Raw genomic sequence first — 27,832 nt, forward strand, 5'->3', positions numbered from 1 at the left:
AAAAACATAAGTTGATTCTCCCATAATCACATGCTCCCAGGAGCTGGGAGTTTATAAAAAGCACCAAGTCTCATGAGAGTTGGCAACGCATTTGGGCTAACTGGGAAGGCATGTCCACACCACAGCACTGACTGAAGAGCCAAGCAGAGAGCAGCTGGGAGGCAAAGAGGCCCAGATCTTCAGACATATGTAGGTTCCTAACCTCCATTGAAATCAATAGACGTTAGGAGCCTAAATACTTCTGAAGATCTGGGCCAGAGTTGCTAGTGCATGTCTGTCAGGGAGGGGGATGGTAAATCATTTTTGGAGGCTTTTGTGGGATACTGAGCTGCAGGAGAGTAATAAACTGTGAGGGAGAGGAAGTTGAGGGAGGAGACTGGATCAGCAGGTGTGGGAGGGGCAGGGTGTAGTGCAGGGGGGGAGGGGAGGATGAACCAAGGAGGAGTCCGATCATGTGTAGTTTTTCAGTCAGCTAAAGGGTTTCAGTGTTGTAGTTAAGTGACACCAAGGTTTCGGGCAGAAACACCCTCCAATGACATTTGTTTAACCCAAAGTAGTTCATACACAAGAGAAAAATGTCAATTTCCAAGCTCTCCTTATTAAGGCTGGGTCTTAAGACGTTGTGTTTGTAGAGATGTCAGGAAAGATATAGCAAATTTAAACCATTGCATGGGTCAATGGTTAGCTAATTTCTAGATGAATGACAAAGGAAACAGGTTGCATCAAGACTGCTGCTCTCACTTCCTTCAGTGGGGAGATACACACATTGCCTGAAGAAGAACAAAGCCAGTGTGCACTCTGTCCCAGCAACGATGGGCAACTGGGTGGTGAACGAGGGACTCTCCATCTTTGTCATTGTAAGTACAATACCTTATTGTGATTCACATTTGGCCACACGTGTTGTGAGACCTGAAATATGCTGATCACTTTGAGTCCACTTTAATGTTTCTGATACTGTGGCTATGGGCAAGCAATAGAACGTGAAGAGAATTACTACTAAGAATTACCGGGTGAAATCCCAGAGTTCCTTACTAGTAAAGTGCCATTGAGTTCAGTGGGGCCAGGTTTTCAGTCTGTACTTTGTCTCATTTGATTAGTTATATGCCTGTAAGTGTTTGGATGGGAGAGTGATCCTGGCATGAGAGAGCTCATATAACATTACATTTCAATGTAAACTCTGTGAATGCAAGAAAAGAAATACCTTATCAGACTATCTAGAAATAAGTGCTAATGAAACTGAATTCTATAATGTACAGTGCTCAGTGTAGGCTATTTATGTCAGAGTGGCAGATTCTGGGATTCTGCATGTGGGGATCCTTTGTTAAGACTTGCTGTGCTTGACTCTTGCATGAATATACAGTGAAAACAATGCTATGTCATTCTAGCCAGTGTGTTCAATTAGTGCCAGCCAGGATATAAAAGTGGTTGGAATCCCTCTCGTGTGTAGGGGAGCTAGGGTCTGGGACAGAGAGAAAAGCCAAACTTGGAGAGGAAAACTTAGATGAGGGTTTAATAATTGGGTGTTTTCTTTGATTTATTAATAAAGCCAAATGCCCCCAAAAGATTAGGTTCAGACTACACAGCCTGTATGGTCACATGTGTGTATATATGTGCAGCAACACACATACTAGAAGCAGGATGTGAATTCAGCTGTGATTCCTGTTATGTTCCTGTATTTTTCTTTTCAACAGTTGATTGCTAGCCAAAGATATCTTAAAATCTGGCTTCATATATAGTGCAATTATGAGAAATAGTGAATTGATTCTATATCTTCAAAAGAGTTACTAGACTATCATGAAGCTGATTTTTAGATTTGCATTCAAAACGTCTAAAAATAATGTAATAATGCTGATGATGTGTAATAAGTTTATTAAATGAATAGCCATAAATTAGTCTGGAAAATCATAGGTACTGATCTTGCAAATACTTTTGAATATGCTTAATCTTATAGACCTGAACAGTGCCACTGAAATAAATGCTCAGGTGCCTATAATTATGAATGTGAGCAAGTGTTTGCAGGATCAGAGCTTTAATCTACCAGAGGCAAAAGAAATGATACTTTCATATTTAAGAGCTCAGCTGCTCTTTTTTCACATTAAAGAGCCTGTCTTAAGAAAATATTAATGATACAAAAGATATAGATATTCAGTTCTGTAATAACAGTTACTTATAACTAGTCACAGAATTTTTGCCAGATGCTATTAAAGCTAATATTCTATATACCAATAGGAAAAAAAGTAGACTTAGAAATATAACATCTGTGGTTGCTGAAACGTGAACTTGTGTAGTCAGAAATGGATTGTGCCTGCCATTTACTGTCCGTAATTATATCAGTAGCTAGGACATATTTAAAAATAAGGTATGAACATCCCGATGGCTTGAAAAATCAATGTATTGTGCTGTCATGGTCAGTGCTTCAAGTAAGCAAAAGCTCACAGGAGCTGAGCTCTGGCATGTCTCCCTCACAAGAGCTGAACATTAGCTGAATTAAAACAAAAGTGCATTTTCACTCGAGTAAGAAAAACAAGGAGTTATTTGAAGTAGATTGAAAGAAAAATAAGTAAAGGTGTAGAGACAGAAACAAGTCAAAGGAAAGCTTCTTTAGAGGGTCTGATTGGAACAGCATTCAGCACTGTTCACTGTTACAATATTATATGCTACTTGGGTGTTATTCCCCTGGCTAGACTTGTAATGCAGCCTTAGGAGTTCTTCTGAACTTTTCTTCCTGCTTTGCACTTCCTCTGTAATAGAGATCTGGGGTCAGATTCTCCTCTCACACATTCCAGTTTTACACTGGTGGAACTCCATTCCCTTCAGTGGTGATTTACCCTAATGTAAGCGGGAGGAGAAACAGGCCTTCAGGGTCTAGGTTGGCCCCAAGCTTTATCACAATGCTAGTGAGGGCCGGGGGCCATTGTGGAAACAACACCTGAATCCTTAGGGTAGGAGTAAGGGAGTGCGACACTATAATTTCTACCACCCCAACCCCCCAACAGGAGGTTTGATTCACCCCAACTCACTACTCCTTCCTCCCCATCCCTCCTATGTGTTTCTTTCCCACTTGGTCATTCCCCCTGGGGCTGAGCACAGGGGTGCGAACTGCCCATAGCCCCCAGCTATTGCTCTGTGGGACTTGAAGCCAAACAACTATCTCCAGAACTGGGTAGGGCGGGCCAGAGGGAAATGTGCTGATGCAGTGAGACCTGCTGGGCTGTGTGCTCTGGCAGGGATTTCACCAGGACTCGGACTGAGCTTATAGCTACCCTTGCTCTGTAGAAACTGTAGGAGGGAGATCACAGTACAGTTGAAAGCCACCCCAGCCCTTTGGCACAGCTTCAACCCCTGGCTGCTACAAGGGGAAATCTGGCTGAAGACCTGCCATTAATAATGGTCATCAGCTCAACCATGCATACATGGCCTTAGGGTCACATGTGCCTCACAAAACCACCTGAGCTAAAGGGGACCCTTGGTAAGCTGCTGCAGTACTATGGCTTATTTCCTCTATAGGCTACAACCTTTCAGAGGGTGGTCTAATCACACACACTTAAAAAGATCTGATGTTGCATCCAATTCAGGGCAATGGTACAAATAAATGTTAGTCGGTATGTGTAGTCTTAGGGAGGATACCTGAAGCACTGTTAGCTGTAGGGTTATTCCACTAGTGTATATGCCTGGAGAGGAAACAGGGGATTTAATGGGGATGGGAGCTGGGGTGGAGTGTGGGTAAATTATAATATAGAATGAAGGGGTAGCACAAAATAATAACAATAATAATAAAACACCTTAATCACTGCCCCTGAGGAAATGGCAGCCTCCATTATATTAAAGAGGTAAAGGGGGTGAAGATTTTAAGGCCAGAAAGGGTTATTAGATCAGCTAGTGTGACCTCCTGAATACCATAAGCCATAGAATTTCATCCAGTAACTCCTGTATTGAGCCCAATTTGTGTCTGACTAAAACATATCTTTTGATTGCATCCAATCATGTATTTTTCTCATTCAGCTTGTGTGGCTGGGGTTAAATGCCTTCCTCTTTTGGTGGTACTACAGAGTATATGATGTTCCAGACAAATACTACTATAGCAGGCAGCTTCTTGGGGTAAGTACAGCATGTGTGTTACCATGGCATTTACTGAACAGATACAATTTTAACTACGTCTTCCTATTTTGTCCTCAATCCTATTTGGTGGAGACAGTAGCGTTCAAAATTCATACAAACAGATAATTGAACGCACATGGTGCTTTCAGACAGAACAATGGAATGCGGAGCAGACAAACCCCATTTTGTAGATGTCTTCCAGGAAGATTCACACTTCTTTTAATTAAAAAATAGAACACAGATCGTGACTGCTTGATTAAGCAGAAGCTGTGCAAAGTATTGCCCTGGAATACAAAAAAGGCTATCTTAATCATTTTTTTCATAGAATCATTTTTCTATTCTGAAGTGAATAGTTTACAGAGCTGTTTGCCCACAAGGCTAGTTGTCATTTATGATTATATCAAAATATATCTATATATAAGACCCTGGAGTACCAAATGTAATCCAATTGGCTGACATAGGTCATGTGACCTATTGTAAACTAGTTTCCAAAGCTTTCCAGTCATAGACTCATAGACTTTAAGGTCAGAAGGGACCATTATGATCATCTAGTCACAATGCAGGCCACAGAATCTCACCCATCCACGTCTATAACAAACCCCTAACCTATGTCTGAGTTATTGAAGTCCTCAAATTGTGGTTTGAAGACTTCAAGCTGCAGAAAATCCTCCAGCAATCACATTACCACATTAGACAGGATGAAACAGACTGTTGCTAAATCCAATTTGTGACATGCTGCAAGAGATTCAACCCAAGCTGATTTCTATCAGTATTTTTATATACTACAGAGAAGTCAGTGATGGGAATTGCTCATATTTTTTAAAAAGTGATCATGGTAGAACCTCATTATTGCAAAAGTTACTGTTGGCTCTGCATCATAAAACAACATGATATTTTCCACAGAGTTACTGATTTGATTCAACAAAGCTGGGAATCTTGCTCTTGCTTTCACAGTCAAACGTATTGGCCAGATTCTGCTCTTATTTATAAGGGTGCAATGCCCTTTGAAGTGCTGCTTCTGTAATGGAAAGCAGAATTTTTCCAAAATTGTTTAGTCTGAATCGAGATTTACAAATTGTTCCTCCATCCTTAATAAAAAAAAAAAAGAAGCAAGCTTCTTCATCCCTTTTTTGATGCTCTTTGTTGAAGTTGTAAATCTGAAACCATAAGGAATCAATACAAAGTTTTCTTTTAAAATGGCACCGATCATAAAAAGAAAGAGAAACCTGTATTTACAGAAAATCATTGGACTAAATCTAGTCCTGGTTTCTTTCTTGAATATACATATTATAAGATACACTTTCCTCGTATTCTGTACCCCTCTTCATATGACTTCCTACCAATCTTCAATGAGACCACATTCTAATAGTCATCAGATGGGGAACTGCTAACTAGTTACATCTGCTCTGTGCTTGGCCTCTGCTGTCAGACCTAACAGTGAGCCTTTAAAATAATGAGATAATTTAAACACTGAAAAGAGAAGCAAGGTTTTATTTGAAGGCATCTCTGTGTTACTATATGTGTGTTCAACTGATCTGTACAGAGCAGTACTTGGGTGAAATCTAAATGACATCCTTAATTCTCATTTGTGCTCAGGCTAAGTGTAAAGAAGCTTTAGGGTAGGTGAGCATCAGGACTAAGGGTACATCTATAGTGCCACTCCCACCCTGGCTATACAGACATGCTAGCTTTGCTTGAACTAGCATGCTAAAAATAGCAGTGTGGCTGTTGCAGCATGGGCTAGGTTGGATTTGGGGCAGGGGCAGTCAGGTGGGCTTGTACTCGGCAGCTAGCCTGTGCTGCCATGATGGCTGTACTGCTAGTTTTAGCATGCTAGCTCAAGCAGAGCTAGCACATGTCTGTCTGCCCAGGCTGGGAGGTAACCTCCTTCCCAGTTGCTGTGTAGACATGCCCTTAGTTTCCTACATGATGTGCTGTACTGATATTGCCCTATGTTACATTGCATTACAGTCTGCTTTGGCTTGGGCACGAGCACCTGCAGCCTGTTTGAATTTCAACTGCTTGCTGATTCTGCTGCCAGTCTGTCGAAACCTGCTCTCCTTCCTCAGAGGATCCAGTGCGGTAAGATGAAGAAAGACTTTCAGAATACTTGAGAGAGAGAGGCTCACATTACTGAGCTCGAGTTCCCCAAAAGTATCTTCCTTTTTACGTGCCCCCTTTCAGAAGTAATGAAGTCCCGTGTTTTGCCGTGGAAGAGAAGTGAGGGTTATACACTGAGAACAAATGAACCACAAAGGCCTCACTTTCAAGCTGTCATCCCTGGAGTTGCACCTATTTATGCCAGAGATGAATTTGGCACCTGGCTTCTAACTTTGTGCCTGAAATTTTGAAAGAAAGAAAAATCTTTTCAAAAGCTATAAGAGCTGTATGTTCACACTTGATCCTTCTCTTACATTCTCCCTTCTCTGTTGCGTGTGGTTTATGCCAGAGTCAGCCTAAAATTGCTTAACAGCCTTCTGACCTTCTCCAGCCTATGGCGCACAGGTGAAATAGGCTGCACATGAGAAGCACCATTAAGTGGTGTTCCGTGCTATCTGAAATTGTGAGTGGTCTTCCATGGTAGCCTTAACCAGTGCACACTGCAGCAATCTAGCAATCAAGACATGGATAACTGAGAGGAAAATATTCTATCTAAGCACAAACCTATCCTTGACTACTACAGTCAGGACGCCAAAAGGAACTCCAGGTTGCAAACCTTACTAACACAAAATGTTCAAATGAGGAAGGAGATACCATCTCATGTAGTTACTTCCCCTCCCAACCCTATCCCATCACCTCAGCTTTATCTGAATTGCACTTGGCCATCTTGTTCTCATCAAAAGCTACCGGCAGGCACTGGGAAACTAAAGACGCTACTCTATCATGGTCCAATGAAAGAGAATCACAGGACAGTTCCCATGCAAAACATCTTATCCTCCCTCTTCTTTCTTCCTGTATGCCTCAGCACAAACATGTACATACCCAGTGGCTCCAGTTCAAGAAGTTGATTTAGATCTGTAAAGCCTTGTAAGAAAGATCTCATGCCTTAGAGATGCCGTCCCTGCTTATGCGCCATCCCAAGGGTTGAGGTCAGTTGGGACTTTCTTACCAGGTTTCTCCAGGTCTCCTACAAAGATTTTCTCAGTAGGCTGCCCTCAGCCCAAGGCTGTTGGCCTAAAGACTTTGCATGAGGCTGGTGGGCTGACTGTTATTTGTAGGCTAGAGGGGGTGATTTCATAGTTGAAGGATTTGTTTGTCTTAGTGCTATTTATAATAAGTGCAGCTACAACAGGTCTTGTGAATAAAATGAAAAATAAATAAGGAGTTTGGCCTTATCCTGCCCTGTAACATGGGACTTTTTCCCACATCACCAAGTCACTACAAAATGTCGGACACTTCAGCACAGTTTTTAGTTTTCATGTCCAGAGAGACCTAGGACTCAAATAGCAGAGGTGTTGCTTGCTGGTCATTCTTCAGTTGACTTGGCAGAGCTGTGTGGGAAAATACTTGCTTAGCATCTGTTACATTATGCTTGGCTCAGGCTATTGCTGTTAGTTCCATCAGTTTACGAGCAAATCTAGAAACTACAAGACTGGGTCTTCCAGGCTAAAAATCTAACTTTAATACAAAAAATTATTTTAACTTATAGGAGCTAAAATTGGAGTAAATGTCCAGCCTCCATGTCTCTGCCATAAGCAATATGCTTGAGTTTCACTTCTCATTTTTCAGACAATTTGTTCTTTCCTAATGGCGACTAACACTTATTTACTGAGAAAAGGGGAAAAGAGCTCAGAGTTGAGAAAATTAAAAAATTGTACAATCTCTTTCCTATACTATTTCCAAAAACTGAACAGCACAGTTGTTATTGGTTATCAGATGAAATATCATTTAACAGCATCTAAGGTTATCTGGTCTTATCTCAGATACTATTTTATTCCAGCATTATATAGACTTATAGCTACATAGCACCTGATGCTGCATTATTTGCATATCCCAAAATTCCACTGATTTCATTAGGATCATATGGAAAAAATACTATACAATCATGTCAAGTATCCGAAGGTAGCTGTGTTAGTGTGTATTCACAAAAACAGCTGGTGAGTCTTGCCCACATGCTCAGGGTCTAACTGATCGCCATATTTGGGGTCAGGAAAGAACTTTCCTCCAGGGCAGATTGGCAGAGGCCCTGGAGGTTTTTCGCCTTCCTCTGCAGCATGGGGCACGGGTCACTTGCTGGAGGATTCTCTGCAGCTTGAGGTCTTCAAATCACAATTTGAGGACTTCAATAACTCAGACATAGGTTAGGGGTTTATTATAGAAGTGGATGGGTGAGATTGTATGGCCTGCATTGTGCAGGAGGTCAGACTAGATGATCATAATGGTCCCTTCTGACCTGAAGTATCAGAGGGGTAGCCGTGTTAGTCTGGATCTGTAAAAGCAGCAAAGAGTCTTGTGGCACCTTATAGACTAACAGACGTTTGAGAGCATGAGCTTTCGTGGGTGAATACCCACTTTGTCGGATGCAAGTAGTGGAAATTTCCAGGGGCAGGTATATATATGAGCAAGCAAGAGGCAAGCTAGAGATAGTGAGGTTAGTTCAATCAGGGAGGATGAGGCCCTCTTCTAGCAGCTGAGGTGTGAAAACCAAGAGAGGAGAAACTGGTTTTGTAGTTGGCAAGCCATTCACAGTCTTTGTTTAATCCTGAGCTGATGAGTCTATGAATCAGGTTTTTCAGCTTTATTTATTTATTAGGCAGGGAGATTTTTATTTCTGTTTGTCTTTGGAAGTCAGTGTAGTTCCAATGATATGTTGCAAGATGGGCAGGTTAACTTCAGGCCGGGATGGTTAACCAGGCCAAGTTAACTGGCAGGTCAGCAGTTCTGCTCTTTGGGGAAGGAATTGTATTTTCATATGTGTCTGTAAAGTATCTAGCACCTTTTGGCTGGTAACTCTTTGAGGCACAGACTTATATATTTGTACGACACACAGCCCAATGGGATCGTGCTCCAACTGGGACTTCTGGGCACTACCATAACATGAATAAGAATGAATGATAATACCTCTGGTATGGCAGAGAATTGTCACAGGCTCTGTTCCTCATATTAAAGCAAGTCTTAATTTAGATATCCTCTCTCTCTCTGCCATCTTGAACTCCCATCTTATGATCAAGTAACTTGATTTAATCAAATGTCTTATAGCATTATTTGGCATCACTATATGGTAAAGTATCACACTATAGCATTTAATTCATGTCATTTTGAATCTTTACATCAATTTCAGCAAGTCTTGGGTTCAATGAACCTGGGTTATTCCCCCAGTTAAGTATGCTATATCCTTCACACCACAAATAATCTGCAAAGATTTTTCATATTTTTTTACCCAAAGTGCTGCTCAACCCGTATCCGGAGACAGCTAGACAGGAACCTCACGTTTCATAAAATGGTGGCTTGGATGATTGCCCTTCATACTGGTAGGTATTTAAGAGTTTTTTCTTGATCATTGCTTTGTCATTTCACCTTGCACAGAATCCAAATGGAAACAGTGTCTTTGGAGTTTATGACCAGGTACCTCATTTCACTAAACTAAGAGAATGACACATGGCATGGGTTAAATCAGTTTCCAAATGCTAGTCAGAAACTAGCAGAAAATGAAGTGGCAAAAGACAACTCTCTGTAACTCTGTTATTCCAGTGCAGGCTACTCTCTAATAAAGGGTATTCAATCATGCCCTCAGAAAAATTGGTACCCAATGCTTTCTGAGGCTTGTTTCCAAACTGGGATGTTCGTAGTAAATAAGGAGAGTGAAGAAAGAGAAGCTGCATACGAAGGATTGAGTAAATGGGCTTTCTCCCCTACTTGTTATGCAGACTTGCCATAGACTTTTCTATGGTGCTGATCATCACAGTATCTGAGCATCTTACAAACAAGAATACACTGAGTTTCTCACTCCTGCTGTGGTCCCTTCCTGAGGTACGGCTGTTGTATTATTATTGGCATTTTACAGAAGGGGAACTGAGGCACAAATGATTAAGTGACTTGTTCAAGGTCAAGCAGGAAGTCTGTGTCAGAGATGGGAACACAACTCAGACCACCTGAGTTTTGTACACGTGCAGGATCAGACCCCCACAGCCCAATTTTTCAAATGCGACTAGTGATTTTGAGTGCCCAACTAATGACATCTCAAAGGGGCCTGAATTTCAGAAAGTGCTGAGCGTCCATCCCTAGTTGACTTTCTATGTTGCTCAAATCACTTAGTCTGTATTGTGCCTCAGTTCTCCATCTATAAAATGGGCATAACCCTCTCCTTCCTGAAAGGGTAGTTGTGGGGATAAAATCCACTAATGATCGCGAGTCTCCCAGACATATGGTGATAGAGAGCAAAGGTTCTATTCTGTAGTTTGGACAAGGCCTTAGTGTTTAAAAGCCAGAAACTTTTTCTGAGTTACCTATACAGCAAACGGTATAACACTTACCTAACACAAGCCGTGTTATTTTCTCTGTCACTCACAGCCATACACACCATCGCACATTTATTTAACGTAGAGAGGTGTGTGGATGCACGTGTTGAAGCAACAGGAACTATTCAAGCTGCTCTTTCTGATCTTGGTGACAAGTCAGGAGAAACCTACCTGAATTTTGTCCGAAAAAAAATCTCGGTAAGTGACCCTGTGCCATGGGGAATGTTCACGTAGGCAACTGTGTCGAGGACATTTTGTTATTTGGTATGGTTAGTAGGTTGAATCTGTGTTTAAATCACATTACAGGAACAAACCCTGCACAATGTAGTCCTCTATATTTGGCAATAATTAATAAAAGTGATGCTGAACTTCAGTAATAGTTCACATTTGTCCCCTAACAGTCTCAGTCCTTTAGAAACATGAATTCATTAAACTGCACCTTTGCGAGGTAGCTGGATAAGCATCATCCTTACCCCCATTTTACAGATGGGCTAAGAAAGTCACAGAGATGTGAAGATTAAAATCTTCAAACTTGAGTTCCTACAATTAAGGTCTGTTTTTTTTTGTCGCCCCCCCCCCCCCACACACAGAGCTGCTGAGCACCCACAATTCCTATTCACTTGATTGATAGCTGCAGGTGCTCAGCACCACTGAAAAGCAGAACGTTCATATTGGTACCTACATATGGATGTAGGCTCCTAACTTTAGACACACAGCTGTGAAAATGGACTTCAGTGACATTTTTTCCCCACACAACTAGCCAGTGGCAGAGCTAGAAACAGAACCCAGAATTTCTGACTCCCACTTCCATGTGCCAATGAGTAAAAAATACTTTATTTCCCTCTTCCATTTAGTTTACTCAGGTTCAGTACAAATGCAGCGTGGCATACATAGGGTGTGTATAAACACCGGAGTGACTTAGGAGCACAATTCATTTGGAAATCAGTTGGACTTGTGCTCCTAAATCACTTAGGTGCGTTTGAAATTCCCACCTGTGAGGTGAAATCCTGACTTCACTGAAGTCAATGGCAAAATTCCCATTGATTTCAGTTGCACCAGGATTTCACGCCAGGTGTGAATGAATGGTGGGTTCAGGTCGAAGCTTCTGATGCTCAAAAGGCTTCTTCCAATTGTCAGTCAAATCTACTACTTCGACTGTTTTTTAACATGCTGTAACCACAGTGTCCCAGAACATCATCTTGTAACCCAACAGGTGTGTACACTAGTAGCCTTCTAGACATGCCTACCGCTGTAGTGTCATGGATGGGGTTTGGACTTATCCCTAACCAAAAACTTCAAATATAGTACGAATAAGTGTGATTGCATCACTCTCATTCTCAAAGATCCCAGATGGGTTCCTCTGTCCCCCTCCCTTTTTCCTATCAACTTCAGATCACTGCTGACACTTTAACTAGTCCCATGCTGTTTCTTACAGTATGCCAGCTCCTTAAAGAGTCTGAAACAAACAAGACTGATAGTGCCCAATTCAATTTTGATAAATTGTCTTCATTTATACCCCTGTGTGTGTTTATTTCACAGAACCCCGAAGGTGGCCTATACGTAGCTTTCACATACTTGGCAGGTCTCAGTGGTGTCATCATTACATTGGCCCTTATATTAATCATCACATCATCCACTAAAACCATTCGAAGGTCCTATTTTGAAGTATTTTGGTACACACACCATCTCTTTGTCATCTTCTTTATTGGACTTGTCATTCATGGAGCTGGGTAAGTATTTGTAAACATTCACTGCATATGCTACAAGATACATGGTAGTTCATGTACTGTAAATTGAAGCCCAAGAAACAGACATGTAATGTATCTGATTAGTGATTTAGGATGCTATCAGGTGTTATCTTGATAGTGATTATTGGCCCAATCCTACAAACACTTACGCAGATCAGAGACAAGTTGTCACATGCATAAATCTTTACAAGAGATAGTCATCTTTAGACTCACAGATATTCACTTTTTGACTTTCTAATTAGAAAGTTCTTTCCTGTGTAGGGTTTCTCTTCCTATAACTTAGCTCAGCCTTATTTCCTAGAAGGAATTACATAATACACCACCTGAAATAACACAACAACAAACCAATTTTTGTTGCCTTAGTGCTAAATCTAACAAGGAATTATCTTTCCAAACATTGTTAATATTAGCAGTCCATTAATGTTTCAGAATTGGATTTCAGTGGTTGCAGGTTTATTTATAGACAAACATTAATTGTTGTGGCTTAGAGACAGCTCCTAAATTCCAAACAGGCATGTTCTTTTCCCGTGGATCGTTCATTTCATTCCTCTTTTTTCCCCTTGCAAAATAGCTTAAGAAGTTATAAAGAGAAAGTGAGGCAGCATTAGTACTAGGAAAAATGAACTCCAGTTACTGTTTAAAATTACAGAACAGATTTATAAAGCAGGACAGAAAGCTAAATAGCATTTAGTCACAAGCAGCATTTCTTGGCTCATGCTCATAAACTACAGTTAAGAGGAAGTTCTTGATGTGACCTTTTAAAAGAGAGATTGAGTGGTCCAGAAGATGGGAAAGAGTTCTTTAAAAATGGTCAGTAATGATGACTGTGCAAAAACACTTCCTCCATCCACTGCGAATGGCCCCAGGGAGAAGTCAGAAATGAGATTGTCACGGGGGCTCTGCACATCCATCAGAGGGAGGGGTGCTTCCGCTTGCCCAGTGCGGAGTTGATACACCCTGTCACACGGTCATCACAACTCTCAACTGGGCCAGACAAACACAGTCAGGGACTATGGCCCTTTGGGTGGGGCAGAGCAAATGAACGGTCTGTAGCTTTTCCGCCTCCTAGCGGGGTTAATAACTACAAAGAGCTTTTGGCCCCCTAGGCAGGGCAGAAGAAATGAACAGTCTGAAGCCCCTAGGCTTCCTGCTGGGGGCAAACAATCACAAACAGGGCTTCAGTCCCCTGGCCAAGGCAGAACAAATGAACAGTCTATGGCTGGCATCTCCAGCAATAATGACCACCTACCAGCATGGGGTGGAGGGCAGGGGAACACGGGCCCACCCTATTCCACCAGGTTCTGTGCAGCTGGTAACCTCCAGCCTCCAATACTTGAACCTTGTTTAGGGTTCAAGTATTGACTCCAGTACATTCCCTGGGTCACTTCGTACCCTTAAGTCCATTGCGGGCCTGTCTTCCATGGGCCACGGTTCAGCATCCCAAGTTAGTCTCCACAGCCAGTGTGCCCTCCTTAATGTAGTCCGGGATACCCGCCTCAGGAGTCTGGAGGGCTTACTGGCACCAGCAGCACACGTCCATCCTCCTCCTCAGTCAGCCCTGACTGAGCTGGCTAGCTTCCTTTTATCTGCTCCCTCCACCTGAGGCATGTGCAGCAGAGACACAGGGGCAGGGCCTCTTGGGCCCAAAGGGACTGGTTAACCTCTGCTTGCCCAGTGTGGGGTTGGTACACTCTGTCACAGAGATTACAGCTGGAGGAGCTCAAATAGCAAACAGATGAGAAGGTGACTATGAAGTTAACACATTAGAGTGATCAAGTATCAGAGGGGTAGCCGTGTTAGTCTGGATCTGTAAAAAGCGACAAAGAGTCCTATGGCACCTTATAGACTAAGAGAAGTATTGGAGCATAAGCTTTTGTGGGCGAATGCCAAATTCATCAGACGCATGTACATTAGAGTGATGTAAGTCCAGGAAGTGTTTTGAAAACTAGGATGGAAATTTTTGCTTTTTTAATATCTGGGATGAATAGAAAGCTAATGAAGCAAGAGAAGATAAGAATGATTCATGTTTCCTGGAGTAAAATTAATGCCTGTCACTAAAAAGTCAACACTTGTCAGTAGTTACAACATGGTATATTTTTGTCTCTATTTACAATAGGAGGTAAGTGAGCAATAACTATTAGACAAAGTTGTCTTTTTACTTACAACCTTGGTAGTTTAAACTTGCAATACTGAAAACCTTGAAGTTTAGAGAGCAAGGATTAGAAACATTGCCAAGAGAGAACTGCAGTAGTCTAAATGGGAGGAGATGAAGGCAGGAATAAGATTTCTGTAGAGAAAAGGATAAGTTCTAGCTATGATCTCAAGGTAGTAGGCAGTTGTACAGAAAGGAGAGATGTTAGAAGAAAGGATCAGCTTGAGACTAGGATAATTCCAGTGTATTTGGCCTTACGAGCAAAGTTGAAGTTTTTGAGTATAAGGAGAATGATAAGGTAATCAGAAATATTGGACAGAAGACCTTTCACCTAGAGGGAAGACTTAGTCTTTCGTGTGTGAAGGGTAAATGTCACAAGTAACCAGGCACTGACAGACTCAGTGTAGTTTGAGTGATGGAAAATATACAACTCATTGTCTCTAAGGAGACACATAGCTGCATGTCATCTGTGTATGGAAAAGCAATAACCAAAGTTAATGCTAGAAATCAGGGGGAGAGCCTCAACTGGTGTCAGTTGTCATAGTGCCATTGACGTTTTTGCACACGCTAGGATGTGAGAGACTGACTAGCTGAAGATCTAGTCCACAGCTTCCAAGAGACAGGAGAGGTCAAACATGGCTTGTACAGCTGAAGTTTGTTTGCAATAATTGTAGTTATGGCCACTGATAAATTGAGGATCCTGATTTTTCCACCTCTTATTTCAAAGGGATAGAAATAGAACAGGCAGAAGGAAAAATCAGGCTTTCTTTTAAACAAATAAAATATTCCCCTTGTAGCCACGTTATTACAACTTGTAACTGTAGTATTTCTCAGTTCTTCACTTGATGTTTATGTGGGGAGGTTTCCCCTAGGCAATCAATACAGATTTGCCTCCCCTTTCTCCTTATTTTAGCAGCAAATCTGCAGATTGAGCAGCGTAGTAGAATCTGACCAGAAAAAATGGATATTAACAGTGCAGAAATAAATTGTTGAATGTAATAACTGTAAGTACTAGATATCATTTCATTTACATTAACATTTTGTATTATTTTCAAGCCGTATTGTACGTGGACAAACAGATGAGAGCTTGAAACAGCATGATCCAAAAAGATGTGACAAGAACTTCAGTCAGTGGGGAAAAATAAGTGAATGTCCTATCCCCCAGTTTGCTGGAAATCCTCCTATGGTATGTTCTATTGTTTTAAGTATAAATACAGTAATGAAAGTCTTCAAAATCTATCACTTTTTGTGTTAAACAACATGTTTAGATACTATAGAAAGATTCATCTGAATCTAGATATGCAGTAAACCATGAGCTTCAGTGGGAAATCACTTGTTTTTTAACATTTTGAAATGGCAGATTGTAATCAAAGACAGACTAAGGAAGGTTGGGTGAAGACTGCATGAGGAGGGTATCACCTAAATGTCTTGCTTTCGAGCTGATACTTGGAGGCCCAGGTATTGGAGATCACCAAGTTGTATATCATTGTTGGGTGGGCTACCCAGGGAAAGAAGAACTTCTGGAGAAAACATTTGATGTAAGAACACTCGCCAGTCAGCACTGAGTGACCACATCCAAGATGGCAGCACCAACCCAGCCTCCTCCACGCTGGTTGAACTACCATCTGGAGTAGTTCTGCTATTGGTCCCATCTGTGGATCTCAAAATATCTCTTCAGAGACAATTGAAGTTTCCTGAATTGGTCCTGACCATCTCTAAACTAAAATGTTCATATTTAACATGATGGCCAAAAGGAAAGGGAAAAATATTGAACGAGTTTGACATACCAAAAATATATGAGAACCATTCACTAGAATATAATCATGAGCTTGCAGGGTTTATTCAAAATTCTCTGTTAGCTTGCTCAGGAAAGGGAAAATTGCAAACTCCTCAGGGCAGAGATAGTTTTTTTGTTCTGTGTTTGTGCAATGTGTAGCACAATGGGGTTCCTGGCCTACGACTGGAGTCTGTAGGTGCTACTGAAATACAAATAAGAAATAATATTGAGAGGGAATATTTCGTATTGTTAAGGTAAGTACTGTGCACTAATGCAAAACAATGACTTAAGGAATGTTGAGGATAATATGTTTGTTTTAAGGGCGTTTTCGACTTAGAGCTCATCATGATGGCAAACCCCATAGGCGCCAACTTTTCTTGACGCCAGTGGGTGCTTGCACCCTCCGGCCCCGCCCCAACTTCACCCCTGCCCCACCCTCATTCCAACCCCTTCCTGAAAGTCCCCAGCCCAATTCCACCCCCTCCCTGCCCCATTGGACTCCTTCCCCAAATCCCCACCCCAGCCCCACTTCTTCCCCGAGCGTGCCGCGTTCTCCTTCCTCCCCCCTCCTTCCCAGTGCTTGCCGCCGCGAAGGGAAACGCTGGGAGGTAGGGGGCTAAGCGGGGACACGGCATGCTCAGGGGAGGAGGTGGAGTGGCAGCGAGGTGAGCTGGGGCAGGGGAGCTGCCGGTGGGTGCAGAGCACCAATTTTTCTCCATTGGTGCTCCAGCCCCAGAGCACCCACAGAGTCGGTGCCTATGGCAAACCCCGGAGAGACCCAGCATCATCTGGACTGATCACTAGCTAGATCCTTAAAGTAGTGTATCTGGATACTCAGTTCATGTCTGTCACTGGCGATCTTATTGTACTACCAAAGCTTTTGGCACCCACATGATCGCCAACCGTGTAGCGGCATTCCTTGACTAGATCTCAGGTTCCATCCAAATCTATCAGTAGGAACCACCATCTTGCAAAGATGAGGTAAGACCAGGGCCGGCTCCAGGCACCTGCACAGCAAGCTGCTGCTTGGGGTGGCCCATGGAAGGGGACGGCACATCCGGGTCTTTGGCTCTACCGCACAGAAGAATGATGCGGCGCGGTAGAGCAGTCTCCGAAGTTCTGCCAATTGCGGCTTTTTTTTTTCCCTATTCGCCGCTTGGGGCAGCAAAAAAGCTGGAGCCAGCCCTGGGTAAGACTAGCACAGATTTATATCAAGATGTGAAGAGAATTGCCAGGCCTGTTCAGTATCATCAACTGAGAGTATAATCACCAGAGGAGGGTGAGCGTTATAGTTCTAATGTGCTGAGTGACTCTTATTTCCCAGTGTTTTGGGTCATTCTTAAAAGTACTTTTCTGGCAAAAACAGACTCATTTTCCGAGTAAAAGTTATGGAGTTGCATGTGTGTAAATGAGAGCAGAATTTGCTCCATTATGTTCATGAGGGGCAAGCCTAAACTCAGCTGGTTCTTGATTGCTTTTCAAACTTGTTAGATCATAATGGATTTATTTAAAATGTCATAATATTCCAGGGCTTGCTACTCGACCTGACAGTCCCATTTCTTTGAAAATATTTTTGAAATGAACTCATCACCCAGATCCCATCAGAGGTCACAGACCCACCAGTTTACAACCCCACATAATTTAAATGTACCAAACTGATTGTGTGTGTAGCTCCATTTCAATCAGTGAGGTTATACCAGGGATTAATTTATTCTTATGATTGTTTAATGTATAATGTACTTTTAGTCTTACATACTGTATGTGCATGAAGAGTCAAATGGCAAGAGAAAATAAATGCTGAACTAAGAAAGTGATTGAGTCCTGAGGCAGATTTATACTTATTCCTTCATATAAAGCCTGAAAAATCCAAGCCCTCTGCTTTGAAACTAGAATTGATCAATTCAAACAAACCTCAGAAGTTTCCAGAGAGTGTAAACTTGATGACTCTAAACTCTTCACTTCAGAAAATCCTATCCACCAAATGTAGGCCTCTTGTTTATCTAGTCTTCTGATCCTCACATGGGGATTTGAGAATCTCTATCCCGCACCCTGACTTGACTTTGAAAGAAAAAAATATACACCTATTAACCCATATTGTGCTCCAAGTCACTCTGAACTTTAGCCAAAGTGGAAGGAGCACCCATAGGCGAATCCTGTTCTATAACTAGCCAGCTGCACTGTAGTGATTGTAAATCCATCTGCAACACCTGCTAGAGGGAAAATCCACTCTCAAAGGAGGAAGTTGTTTTGAAGGTTTGATGGGATGTATCAAGTTCCCCAGACTGAGTGATGAAGAGCATCAATTCACTGAAATGAATTTCTGTGTGTATAAAGCCTCCAATATTTTATGTAAAGTAACTTATCAGCATATATCTTGCTTCCCCTTCTCATTTTCTTCTTATCTTTGTTCTGCTAACAGACATGGAAGTGGGTAGTGGTTCCTATGATTCTGTACTTCTTTGAGAGGTTGGTGCGATTTTGGCGATCACAGCAGAAAGTTGTAATCACAAAGGTGTGTATCAATGTTATGTGTTTATCTTGGGCAAATTGTTCCTCAGTCTTCCCATTACTTGTTGTCAGTAGTAGAGAATACAGTAGGGTGAGTGTCTGCAGGAAAAGGCATGGACTTCCCCACACCAGGATGCGTTATTAGAGAAAGTACCCTTGTAAAGTGTTCTGGATGCTGTTAACCAAAATGGGTCCCTTCAGCGGTACATCTGCACTTCTATTTATTTAAGTGCTTTTAGAAATGTTACTCTGGATCTCTGTTTGCCTCAGTTGCCCACCTGAAAAATGGGAACAATGATACTTTCTTTCTCCAACCCTTTATCTGTCTTGTCTGCTTATCCTGTGGGCTCTCCTGGGCAGGAAATGTCTTTCGCTATGTGTCTGTACAGTGCCAAGCACAATGAGGCCCTCTCTCATTTGGGCCTCTAGATGTTACAGTAATACAAATAATTACAGAGCTAGCCAGTTCTGAAGTTAGCCAATAGACTAGATCTCCTCCAAACTTCTCCTGAAAATTGCTGGCAGGATCAGCAAAGAGGTCAATGTTAAAAAGTCATAGAGACTGAATTACTGTCTTGCACCTCAAGATGGTCATTTCCAGATAGGCTTAAAAAAACCACAGGGGCAAGGTGAATGACCATGCCATGACTCCCATGTGGATATACGCAGAAGGCTTCAGTTTCCAGTGCTGTCAGTCCAGTGCCCTGCTTGTGTGCTAACCTCCACCCCTCAGCTTCATGAACATGTGATCCATTCTGTGGCAGTGACACACTGCACCTGGAATTAGTCACACACATACACACACAACCCTGGCAGTGTACTAGATGTATCTGTCTGCCCTATAACAGTTTGTATTAAATGATAAATAATAGCCACAAGAATGGTATGAAAATGTTTCTATCAACAATTTAGACAGTTCTACAGTCTCCTGTCTGGCTGTCAGATGCTATTCCTCAGACTGTCCTGTGCTCTTTGAAAGACAATTTGGCCAGTTTAATTTGCTCTCACAGCATCAGGTGGTGATGGATGTGATGATAGTGGATGGGGCTAACTGTGCAGCTGTTGACAGCCTTTTGTATTTTGTGCCCTTAGGTGGTCAATCATCCCTTCAAAACGTTTGAGCTCCAGATGATGAAAAAGGGATTCAAGATGGAAGTTGGCCAGTACATTTTTGTCCAATGTCCCACAGTGTCTCATCTGGAGTGGCACCCTTTCACACTGACTTCTGCCCCTGAAGAAGATTACTTCAGCATTCACATCCGTATTGTAGGAGACTGGACAGAGGGCTTGTCCAATGCCTGTGGATGTGACAAACAAGAATTTCAAGAAGCATGGAAATTGCCAAAGTAAGTGCAATCTCCATGATAATCTCTGAAAAGGGACAATGTTATATCAAGTCTGCTAGGCCTAAAATCAGACCTAGCCTCTTTGGAGGCATGCCTCACACATTCCTTGACTCCCTCCATCCTGGCTGATGGCTACCCTCTAAATTTTCATTCCATGCCTGCTCATAAAAATCAGTTTTCTTAAAATGCACATTTTGCTGAACTGGGACAAGTGGTTTTGAGGAGGTGAATCTGGTGATTACCTAGATTTTGGAGTCATTCTGTTAATGGAAAACGCACTTGAGCAACCTTAACCTTAAGTTTATGGGCCAGATTCTCAGGCTCCGGTTCTGGCTATAAGTGACCAGTGGAGAATTCCACTAGTGGAGGAAAACTCCCAACTGACATAAAACCAGTGGAAACAGCTTCTGTGCCACTGATCTTTCCCACCCCCAGCAAAGGGGTTTAACTGGGGAGAGCTCCATTATACCAACCCTTCACTGGTGTAAATTAGAGCAGCCCCTGGTCTGCTCTATGTCAGATTGGGGCTGGGTGTCACAGAATCAGGAAGCTGTAATTAGTTTTACAGTGCCCCACCCTATCCTTTACCAAGTGGTGCTTGGACTTAGGGAAGACGCGAGCCCACACTTTGTGTGTGTGGTGATAAATATATAGATTATATTTTTATAATATTAATTGTACTCTTTCTTTTAGGATACTTGTGGATGGCCCATTTGGCACAGCTAGTGAAGATGTATTCAGTTATGAAACTGTGATGCTGGTTGGAGCTGGAATAGGGGTCACCCCATTTGCATCTATACTCAAGTCTGTCTGGTACAAATACTGCAGTGATGCAACCAGTCTAAGACTCAAGAAGGTATGTCCCCTGGGTGTACAAAACTTTCCCAACAAATGGGGGCAGGGGGAGACCCAACAAAACAGGCCCAGCAAACCTTATGAATAGACTGCCTTGCTCCAAAGATGTGCCTGCCTGCTGGGGGAGAAGAGTCCACAGACTTAACAAGACAAGTATTATCAGGAAAAGGAAAAGATCATAGAAGATTAGGGTTGGAAGAAACCTCAGGAGGCCATCTAATCCAACCCCCTGCTCAAAGCAGGACCAACCCCAACGAAATCATCCCAGCCAGGGCTTTGTCAAGCCGGGCCTTAAAAACCTCTAAGGATGGAGATTCCACCACCTCCCTAGGTAACCCGTTCCAGTGCTTCACCACCCTCCTAGTGAAATAGTGTTTCCTAATATCCAACCTAGACCTCCCTCATTGCTGCTTGAGACCATTGCTCCTTATTCTGTCATCTTCCACCACTGAGAACAGCCTAGCTCCATCCTCTTTGGAACCCCCTTTCAGGTAGTTGAAGGCTGCTATCAAATCCCCCCTCACTCTTCTCTTCTGCAGACTAAATAACCCCAGTTCCCTCAGCCTCTCCTCTTAAGTCATGTGCTCCAGCCCCCTAATCATTTTTGTTGCCCTCCACTGGACTGTCTCCAATTTGTTTACATCCTTTCTGTAGTGGGGGGCCCAAAACTGGATGCAGTACTCCAGATGTGGCCTCACCAGTGCTGAATAGAGGGGAATAATCACTTCCCTTGATCTGCTGGCAATGCTCCTACTAATGCAGCCCAATATGCTGTTAGCCTTCTTGGCAACAAGGGCACACTGTTGACTCGTATCCAGCTTTTCGTCCGCTGAATCTCCAGGTCCTTTTCTGCAGAACTGCCGCTTAGCCAGTCAGTAGCAGTGCATGGGATTCTTCCATCCTAAGTGCAGGACTGTGCACTTGTCCTTGTTGAACCTCACCAGATTTCTTTTGGCCCAATTCTCCAATTTGTCTAGGTTACTCTGGACCTTATCCCTACCCTCCAGCATATCTACCTTTCCCCCCAGCTTAGTGTTATCTGCAAAATTCCTGAGGGTGCAATTCATCCCATCATCCAGATCATTAATGAAGATGTTGAACAAAACCGGCCCCAGGACTGACCCCTGGGGCACATACCAGCTGCCAGCTAGACACTGAGCCATTGATCACTACCCGTTGAGCCTGATGATCTAGCCAACTTTCTATCCACCGGTGCTCCAGTCATGTAACTTACTCCACCAAGTCTCTGTTATTCCAATCACATCATAGTTCCTTGACTGTGCCAGGACTTCCAATTCTTCCTGCTTATTTCCCAGGCTTCTTATGTTCATGTACAGGCACCTAAGATAACTAGCTGATTGCTCTACTTTCTCAGTATGAATCAGGAGGCCTTCCCTGTTGCACCCTCCTCCTTGTATTTCCTCCCGGTATCCCTCTTCCCCACTACCTCAGGGCTTAGGTCTCTCCTCACTAGGTTAGCAAGCCTGCCTGTGAAGATACTCTTCCCTCTCTTCGATAGTGGATCCCATCTCTTCCTAGCAATCCTTCCTGGAACAATATCCCATGGTCAAAGAATCCAAAGCCCTCTCTCTGACACCGCCTGCGTAACCACACATTTACTTCCGCAATTTGATGGCCCCTACTTGGGCCTTTTCCTTCAACAGGGAGGATGGACAAGAACATGACTTGTGCCTCAAACTCCTTTATCCTTCTTCCCAGAGTCACATAGTCTGCAGTGACCCACTCAAGGTCATTCCTGACAGTATCATTGGTGCCCACATGGAGAAGTAGGAAGGGCGCAGTGGTCCAAGGGCTTGATCAGTCTCAGCAGACACTCCGTCACATCCCGAATTCTAGCTCCAGGCAAGCAGCACACTTCTCGAGTTTCCTGGTCTGGACGGCAGATGGATGACTCCGTCCCCCTGAGGAGGGAATCCCCAACCACCACCACCTGTCTCCTCCTCTTGGGAATGGTGGTTGTGGAACCCCCATCCATAGGACAATGCATCCCATGCCTTCTGGTCAATGGGGTCTCCTTCTGATCCCTTCCCTCAGATGACTCTTCCAAACCATTCTCTGTTGTAGTCCCTGTGCAGAGAGCCTGAAAATGGTTTCTTACCTCTATCTGCATTGGGGGTACATGGGTTCTCCTCTTGCTTCTTCTGGAGGTCACATGCTGCCAATTATCTTCCCCGTTCTGTATGGCCCTTTCTGATTCTTCAGCATGCTGTGCCTGCAGTACCAAATGCTGACTTCTATCCAGAAAGTCTTCATTTTCTCTGATGCAATGCAGGGTTGATACTTGGGTCGCTAGTCCTTTAACCTTCTCTTCCAATATAGAGACCAGCTTGCACTTCGTACAGACAAAGTCACTTCTATCCTCTGGGAGAAAGACAAACACGGCACATCCTGTGCAGGTCACATCAGCTGATCACTCACTATCCATATTGTCTTCCTTCTAAGAGCCTCTTCAGATGTTGTATTTATTGCTTCCAGAAGTCTGAAAGGCAAAAAACTCTGTGGGAACTCCCCCTAGGCGAACTTCCTCTGTTTGCTTCTTCGCTGTTTGCGATGATAACAGAAGAAGCAGTCACAAGTCTATGGGCCAAATTCTGGACTCAGCTCAGCGCAGGGAAGATGGGCTACACCCACTAGCTTTCCATTGAATTGAGGAAGGCAACAATAAAGCCACTTCACCACTATTGTTGCCAGCTTTGGGTTGCAATAGCCTTGGCATCTGCTGCACTCCTCGCCCAGGGCAGGGTGGGATTTTAGGTCAATGGAACTAAGTAGTCACTGGTCCACCGCCATGCCCTCGCTCTTGAAATCGCCCTGTGTGTTGGGGCAGAGGGAGCCTCCACAGTTCCTCTGTGCACCTGAGGTCACATCTCCTCTGCCCCCCACTAAGGTAGAGGAACTGGACCAGTTCAGCTGCCTACTGGGCCCTCCTTGGCTGCAGAGATGGAGACAGGTTTTCCTCCAAGTCATTTTTGAATGGTTTAACAAATTGCTACTCTGAGGGAGCAGGGATGGAGAGGCAGCATGATACAGTAAATAGGACACTGGTGGAGGGAAAAGGGGGAACTGTTTCCCTTTTCACATAATCGTTAACTCTGCCCCACAGCCCTTCCAGCTTCTAAACAGTTATGATGCCAGATGAACTTCCCATCAACTCTGGTAACAAGGGGAATTTCTAAAGCACCAGTAAACCATGCCTCTAAAAATCCCCATTTCAATCAGCAAACATGATTGATGTGGAAATGTGCAAGTGTATACAGAAGATAAGAGTTTAATTCTGTTTCTTTCAGATCTATTTTTACTGGCTCTGCAGAGACACTCATGCCTTTGAATGGTTTGCTGACCTCTTGCAATCCCTGGAGAATCAAATGCAGGAGAAGGACAATGCACAGTTTCTCAGTTACAACATCTACCTAACAGGCTGGGATGAATCTCAGGTAACCACTCTGGGGAAAATGTCAGTTCCTTAAGTGTCATGGATTTTATTTATTATTTTAACATCGGTTGGGGTGGTTGGTTGGTTGGTTTTTGTGAAGGTACAAGCATTCAAAAAGGAGCTGTACCATTCTCCTGGCCCTGGTATGGCTGCCAGGGATTTTATTTTTAGAAGGGTATTGTCAGAAAGAACAAGTTGCACAAACCTATGGCCAACTGAGAAGTTTCAATATGCTAAAAATAGAATTTCTATTGGTAATGGTTAAAGCTGCGAGTCTGTCATGGAAATCACAGATTCTGGGACTTTCCGGGACCTCTGTGACTTCTGCAGTGGCTGATGCGACTGACCCCAGGGCCACGGGCCTTGCCCCCTGCTCCCTCCTTCTGCCCCCCGCACCAGAGTACCAGTGACGGTCCCAGGCTGCCCCCTGCCCCAGAGCACCCAATGTGCCCCCGGAGACCTCCCTCCAATTCATCCATGGTGCCCCTGGAGCCCCCCACTCCAGAGCACCCAAGATTTAAACAGGGGTATGTAATACAAGTCATGGACACGTCAGGAGGCATGAATTTTTGTTTACTGCCCATGACCTGTCCATGACTTTTACTAAAAATACTCATGACTAAAGTCTTAGCCTTAGTAATAGTGCTTAAAACCCAACATTGCTCTGTCATAGGGCCTGCCTGCCCTCTGGCAACCCTTCTTGACCTAGTGTGGTGCTGCTGGCTCTCTTGGTCCCAGGGTTGCTTAAGAACTCCACCCAGTCTAAAAGAATGTGAGATAAAATTCCCCTCCTCGGGTTCTAATTTATTCAATACAAATACACTTGAAATAAAGCCTCTCTCCTTGGGCTCAGGGATTGTTTAGCCCTCCTCCTTGGGACCTGTGGTCTCCCTTAAGAGAGCTTGTCTCTCTGCAACTGAGCAGTAACTGCAGCTGGGCCTCCCCCTGCAGCAGCTAATGCACAGCAATGGGACTCAGTCAGTGGCAGCACATTTCCTTCAGCAGTTTCCTGGCTCTTTTGCACTTCCCTGTGGGAGAGGACAATATAGACTGTTTTTGGGAGACCAAGGACCCAAACCTTCCATTGGATACTTGAAAAATGGGTGTCAGTCAGTCAGGAAAAAGGCTTATTTTAGTTCTTTTGATTATATTTCACTCCACTTACATTCCACCCACACACAATTCTGTGAGTGGAGGGGGCGCGAAGTTGTGTTACTTTTAGACGTGGGGAAGAGAAGAAGTAAGGTTGTATACCTCTTGGTTCCAAATAAGTCACTTCTCTAATTCTTCCCCCAAATATAACTAGTAACTCTGTTAGGGCCTAATCCAAATCCCACTGAAGTAAACATGAGTCTTTCCATTGACTTCTGTGAACTTTGAATCATGCACTTAACTCTGATGTAGATGGAAGTTAGACAGGTAAGGAGAAGAGAAAAGACTTCACAGGGACACATGTTCCCCTCAGACATACCAGTGCAACCTCAATGGGACCACACCAGTATAACTGAGGGGAAACTCTTGTCCTTACAGTACCATCAGAGAACCTGAATCAGGCTGTTCACCAGAGCAGAAAGCTAATTACTAGCTTAAAGGATTAGTATTTTCAAGCCCTGAGATCAAACATAAATTCCACATCCCAAAGGAACTCTTCCGGCCTGCAGATAATTCCACTGCATGCTAATAGGGTTAACTTTCTAAACTAGTGCTAAAGCAACCATCTCTAAATTTCTCCTTCCGCTGTTCCCTAAAGCATTTGTCTCCTTTCTCATAGGCCACTCATTTTACAGTACACCATGATGAAGAGAAAGATGTGATTACAGGTCTGAAACAGAAAACCTTGTATGGCAGACCCAACTGGGAAAATGAGTTCAAAACCATTGCAAGTCAGCACCCAAGGTAAATCAGATTTCAGAGCTGTAGTTTCTGTGGACTCCCTCAAACTAGCTGTCATAAAAAAATGGTCTTACACCTTATGTTGGTAATATTTGAGAGGCAAAGTGATCCAACAGACTGAATGTGGACTTCAGAGCCTGGAACTCCCAAATTCCAATCTCAGCTCTGCCATTGAAATGTTGGCCAAACCACTTTAGACCTACATTTTCAAAAATCTCCACTAATTTTGGGTGCTAAACTTCATGCACGGAAGGCCTGGTTTTAGAAACATCTGTAACTCCAACTGAAGTCAATGATTAATACTGCTGAAAACCAGACCTTAAGATGGATGGGCTGCATCTGGGAACCCAAAATTGGAAGCAGCAAAATTAGAGGCTGCATATGAGAATCTGGGAAATGCTGGCATTGACTTCTGGAGGACCAGAATTTAGCCTGCCATTTGTTTTAAAAGCAGTTATAAATCTTGCCTGTCTACCTCACGGGTTTTAGGAGGATAAATTCGTTCCTGTTTCAAGAGCACTGTGAAGATTTAAAGAGGCGTTAAATGTATTAATGTTAAGTAGCTGATATCGTAATACAAGGTTCTATTTTAGTGCCTTTAATGTCTGTCAGCTGCAGATCAAATGATCCATTTGCTCACCCACCCTACTCGTGTTGTTGTGGATTGAGTACCTGCTTGATTACTTACCACACTGTGATGTTCTTTCTTAACAGTTCCAGAGTAGGCGTTTTCCTCTGTGGACCGGAAGCCCTGGCTGAAACACTCAATAAGCAGTGTATCAACAACTCGGATGCTGATCCACGAGGAGTACACTTCATTTTTAACAAGGAAAACTTTTAACTCACTGGCCTTGACAGGATACTGGAATAGCTAAATCCAAAAGCTAAAGAGGTTGTTTCTTTTTCTGTTGGAGTTTGGAGATTATGGACCGGATTCTGATCTCAGTTACACTAATGTTAAGCCGTTTGCTTCAGTGGAATTGCCCTGGATTTACACTGGTGTAACTTTGGCCTTGGGTCTATTTGCATGGGCCTCCACATTCTGAGCAATTTAGCAGAAATCTATTCTTTGTGGGGTTTGTCTTAACTAACTATCTTTAGATTCCTGTCATTTGTAGTGACTTCCTCAGGGTATTGATAGAGGTTGTATTGTGGGGAGCCAGTTTACACTGATAATAGCTTAATCCTATGAAACAAAAAAGTGTGTTAGCGTAATGCTTGCTATTTAACGTGCAGATTATTTTGGCTGCAGGGATTTTCTGGAAGAAAGCGGAATTTGGGGAGGCATGAATGGGATTTAGGCTATGTCTGCACTACAAATTACTTTGGTACAATTTACGTGGCTCAGAGGTGTGAATAATCCACACCCTAAGCCAGTGGTTTTCAAACTTCTTTCTGGGGACCCAGGGTGTGGGAGGGGCTCAGGGCTGGGGCAGAAGGTTGGGGTGCAGGGGTGAGGGCTGTGGGGTGGGGCCAGGGATGAGGGGTTCAGGGTGTGTGTGGGGGCTCTGTGCTGGGGGTTCAGGCTCTGGGGTGGGGCCAG

General features: G+C 43.3%; 1 protein-coding gene across 2 annotated transcripts; it reads left to right on the forward strand.

The window, feature by feature from the left end:
* Positions 1–461: 461 nt before the first annotated feature.
* LOC120395781 (cytochrome b-245 heavy chain) lies at positions 462–27,707 on the forward strand. Of its 2 annotated transcripts, XM_039520477.1 has the most exons (13): positions 462–857; positions 4,003–4,098; positions 6,070–6,180; positions 9,485–9,569; positions 10,609–10,754; positions 12,096–12,286; positions 15,513–15,642; positions 18,653–18,745; positions 19,834–20,087; positions 20,781–20,943; positions 24,251–24,397; positions 26,168–26,292; positions 27,004–27,707. In XM_039520477.1, the coding sequence occupies exons 1-13, from the start codon at positions 813–815 to the stop codon at positions 27,128–27,130; spliced, it is 1,713 nt and encodes a 570-aa protein (XP_039376411.1). In that variant the 5' UTR covers positions 462–812; the 3' UTR covers positions 27,131–27,707. The 2 variants fall into 2 exon arrangements, with proteins under 2 accessions (XP_039376411.1, XP_039376412.1); XM_039520478.1 differs by lacking the exons at positions 462–857; positions 4,003–4,098 and adding an exon at positions 5,596–5,717.
* The last annotated feature ends 125 nt before the right edge of the window (positions 27,708–27,832 follow it).

Source organism: Mauremys reevesii, linkage group 1 (assembly GCF_016161935.1).
Source record: "Mauremys reevesii isolate NIE-2019 linkage group 1, ASM1616193v1, whole genome shotgun sequence".
Classification (NCBI taxonomy): Eukaryota; Metazoa; Chordata; order Testudines; family Geoemydidae; genus Mauremys; species Mauremys reevesii.